The sequence below is a fragment of the Pistacia vera genome, unplaced genomic scaffold (assembly GCF_008641045.1).
Source record: "Pistacia vera cultivar Batoury unplaced genomic scaffold, PisVer_v2 Contig1009, whole genome shotgun sequence".
Lineage (NCBI taxonomy): Eukaryota > Viridiplantae > Streptophyta > Magnoliopsida > Sapindales > Anacardiaceae > Pistacia > Pistacia vera.
This window is the reverse complement of record NW_022195038.1, coordinates 1-4,626: the sequence shown is the minus strand read 5'-3', so window position 1 is coordinate 4,626 and position 4,626 is coordinate 1. Positions and strand designations below refer to the sequence as shown.

The window sequence follows — 4,626 nt, the reverse complement described above, 5'->3', positions numbered from 1 at the left end:
ATTTTTAAAATGCAAACTTGGAAGGTCGGACGAGTTAAATTTCCTCTATTGAATGGCTAACCCTACTGTATATTCCCAACTAACTTGTTTTCTTAATAATTAATACACCAATAATTACTGAATTAGAACATCTATTTTTATATCTTACTAAATTTAATTTAAATTTATGAAAGACTGCAAGGGTCAATTCTGATGCTGAAAAATGAAAAATTAATCCCACCATCATAAATCAGAAAATGATAGTGATCATTATTTTATACGCTAAATTAGGGATAACTACAATTACTACCAAATAACTTTAACCATGAAACCTATATTACAGCTCGGATAAGTTTGACTAATGAAGATAAAGAAAGGTTATTGTTTTTTGTTTATCATTTAAACCAATATTATACCCATTTATATTGGAAAAATATAATATTAAATCCTCAAGAACAAACTTTACCAAAAAAAAAAAAACACTTTTAAAAAAGGAATAAGAGCATAACCTTTCTTAATAAATAGATTATATAAGGGGTGAATACAGCACAAGAACATAACCATTTTCATTATAAATTAACCATTACTGCCACTTTCCTGGTTGCAGTAACAACCGTAATCATTTTCTTATATTTGGCTGTTTCCTATTGTGTTTCAGTACATCAACCACAAGTTGATAACAGCAATCTCATATTTCTTGTGGAAACAACACTGGAAAATCTTATGATCATCTCAATTTCATCGATGCAAATGCTGTCGCCAAATCCATGGCCTTGCTCACTTGTGCTGCGTCTGTTCCCTGAAAACCCAAGAACAAAAGAGATCCTTAACTCAACTCTCCAAAGGAGGTATAATACAGAGAGCTTTAAGATGAGTACAGAATTATATTAACAGAGGTGAGGTTAAGATGGTGGCCAAATAGGATAACCAAACAAACCTTTGGGAGCTTTGGGAAGATGGAAGAAGGCAAATCAATGATTGTTAAGGATTTTGTGGGATTGTTCAAAATTAGTTTAGATCGAGCTTGAATTCATGAAATAGGACACCGATTTTACTTTCAATTTAACTTCCAAAATTAAATTGTTTGAATGCAGTCACAAAAAGGAAAAAAAGAACAATTGATTTTCCTGACCACTAACATAGAATGACCTAGAAAAGTTTTCCCATTAAAATAAAAAGAAAATAGCTGCATATAATTTTCATGATATTAGAATCCAACAGTGTGTTTAAGGCTTTCTAAATCATAAAATTGGGTTTGACTTACTTGAACAAAATGGGGTACCAAACTGAAACTTAATCCACAATTTTTCTCTTCAGTCCAATTGGACCAAAACAATTGTTATGACTTGGACAATGGTTTTCATAGCAATAAAAATCAAATTGTCTTGTAATGGCAATTGGCCTGTTGAACATGTGAAAACCACTAACCTGGCCAGAAGCAAGACCACCTTTTCCTTTACCACACCTCCCTTTCAAAGGCTCCAGCGCTGCTGTCAACCACTCTGATACCTCCAACTGCTTTGCCTTGTCTGACTTCTCAGGTACACCCGCACATACCACAGCCTTATTTGTGGTTTCATCTGTACTGAAGACCATAACCGATATTCCCTGTCCATCAACCAGCATCGTCATAACTTGTTTTGAATGAGTACATAAGAAGCACGACTGGAAAATAAATAAAGTAGGTCTTCCACAAAGCAAGAGAAGGCTAACAAACCTTCTGCTCAATGACTTTCAAAACAGCTTCACGAACCGCAGCTGCATCCAAGCCAACCTCAACATGAGAGATGCAGAATGCTTTCCCATCTGAAGCAGCAACTTCAGCCGTCTGAGTTGCAACCTTGACAGCTTTCTGAATATTTTCTTCAGCGATCTTCTTTTGTGCCTTTCTCACTTGATTCTACAGAATAATACAACTCAGCACAATACGTGACAGTAATGGACCCAAACTGCATGGGAACAAAGTGAAACAAACAAACATGACACAGAGAGCTAAGAAGCAGTGTCTTCTTCAGCCTAGCCAGCTAAAATACCTGAAGCAAGGCAATCTTGGCCCTGATATCAGCTTTCTTGGCTGCTGGAATTGCTGCTGCATCTACAGTACTTTTCAAAGAAGCCACTTTCTGTAAAAATTAGCATGGTCAGAAAGAACTGGACTTGTATTAGAACATTCACATAATTTGTCTGGTAAAGAGAAAACATTACAATCAAGATAAACCAAAAACTAAATCTAGCTGGTTGCTCTCTGAGAATTAAATTCAGAAAAAAATTGTTGAAAAGTGATGCAGCCAACAAGTTTCCACTCCATCAGCATCAATATTCTCTATCAATGAATTCATAAGCGTACAAAACAAAGAAAAAATATTCTGGTTTTTCTTTTCCCTAGCTTCTAAAGACTCCTAACAAAACAAATAGTACTTAAAGGGAAGAACTGAGATAACATATGCTGGAATTAAGATTAAAAACCATGAAAGTTTTCGTATGAGGTTACTGCACATCAAAGCCAAAGGAATAAAGAGAGCAGAAAGTAATAGACCTTTTCTAGCAAGCTTCCATCTATCTTTGATGCCTCGTTTACTTCCTGCTCAAGCAAGGATGCCGATTCCATTGCCTTAAAAGCAACATCAGTTGTGACAGCAGTTATTCTTCGGATTCCTTTAGCAATGCCCTCCTCAGATAGAAGAGCAAATGCTTTAGCTTCCCGAGTATTTGATATATGTGTCCCTAAATGTATCAATTAAATCAACTTCAGTGCAAAATTTGAAGCAAGAATCCAGGAAAAAAGCAAACTGATTACAAGATACCAACCTCCACATAATTCTGATGAAATTGATGACCACTCTTGATTGTCTGGATCAGCTAAAAGATCCTCAACCTTTTGACCAATTGCCACAACTCTAACAGGATCAGGATAGACCTGCATCAGAAACAGAATATTTTAAAGAACTGGATTTTGACATACTACAAATCCAGATCCAAAAATAAAAACAACAAAAAAAAGCACTGCCTACCTCTCCAAAAACAGCTCGCAAACCGTTGATACGCTTGGCTTCGGCAAGGGTTGCCTCCTTCGCAAAAACATCTAATTCAGCTTTGATTTGCTCGTTCACAATTGACTCAATTCTTCTCAATTTTTCAGGATCAACTGGCTTGCCTATTGAAAATGGAGCAGCAAAAAACAATTATGAAAAATATATTGTTGCATCCATAGAAAAAGATTCCACTTATGCTCTATATAATTACATTTTGTGAACTTATGATTTGAGTAGGGCCCTCATGCAACCTCCTATTAATGTCACACTTGGATTTGAAAACCAAGTTACCATGAATTTAGGGTCAAATAAATTTATACTTCTTGGCACCATTTAGAAATAACAGGTGATTTTGCAGGTACAAAACTATAATTTCTGTAGTTCCAGCACACTAGAAACATTTCATTACTGTGGAATCTAAATTAAGTAAATTTACAATTTTATAACAAAAAAAGAGTAAGAACATACTAATGTGGACCAGAGTTCGAGCATCATATATACAAAAGAAATCAGTAGCTTAACATCTCCACAGTATGCTCCTATGCAAACAATATCAGTCTTTAGTGGAAGACAGCACCCCACTTACCCAAAATGAAACTAGAAAAAAGTTGGGGAATTTCTCAGTGATCAGCACCCATAATAATGCCCAAAAATGAATTTTGTTCCACAAAAGACAAACAACCTCTAAAGCATCCTCATAAACTCTACATTAATGAATTGAGTCCCAAATTGGTCTTCAATAAACCTACATTTTCTGTTAAAGGTCCCTAATTCTAATGATTTTGAGAATTCCAGTCCGACTAGGATAATATAAGAAGTCTATGAACACCTAATTACTGGAATATTCGGCTATTTGATCTCTATCTCTAAATGTGTGTGTACACACACACACACACACACACACACACACACACACACATATATATACACATTACCATGAGAAAAGTCGAATCTTAATTTTTCAGGAAGAACAATGGATCCTTTTTGATCAACATGGTCACCAAGTACTTCCTGCAGATAATTATTGAGAAAATTGAGAAGCATAAACTGATTTTAAAATAATGATATAAGAAGTTTGCGAGTCCACAATGACTGGTAGTTTAAACATTACCCTAAGAGCAAAGTTTAACATATGTGTGCAAGTATGATTAGGGGCAACGAGCGTTCTCCTTTCATAGTCAACCTGCATGATAAAAAAAAAGAGCTAAAAAGAGACAAACATAAAAAATAACAAGATTAATAATAGGAGGAATTTGTACAGTGGAGAGCTTACCTTGCATGTTACTTTATCACCCACAGAGAATCTGCCACTTTCTCCACTAAAAGAACCAATATGAAGAATAAAACCTCCGAAAATTTGAACATTACATACTTGGAATGAGCCAAAGGGACCTTCCAATGATCCAGTGTCAAAAATCTATAACCAGAAAAAATAATGTTGAAGGCATGTCACAAACGACCAAAAGAAAAAGGGAAATTGAGAAAAATAGCATAGCAATCATTAAGGGTCAAATCATGATTATGTAACTGAAGTAAACACAAAGTTTCAGCATTTTACTGTCAAGGAACCTTCTATCCTTCTATAGACTCTGTGTGTTAGATTAAGAGTAACAGC

The 4,626-nt window shown here is 35.1% G+C and overlaps 1 protein-coding gene across 1 annotated transcript; it reads right to left on the bottom strand.

Annotated features, from left to right (window-relative positions):
• Window positions 1–455: 455 nt before the first annotated feature.
• LOC116107148 (alanine--tRNA ligase-like) lies at window positions 456–4,428 on the bottom strand (the record flags this gene model as incomplete). The annotated part of the gene is made up of 10 exons (XM_031393477.1): window positions 456–778; window positions 1,408–1,587; window positions 1,697–1,879; window positions 2,013–2,102; window positions 2,516–2,703; window positions 2,788–2,896; window positions 2,991–3,133; window positions 3,947–4,022; window positions 4,123–4,194; window positions 4,285–4,428. Coding segments are annotated over 10 exons (1,257 nt in total), but the record flags the coding sequence as incomplete, so codon positions are not given.
• Window positions 4,429–4,626: the final 198 nt, after the last annotated feature.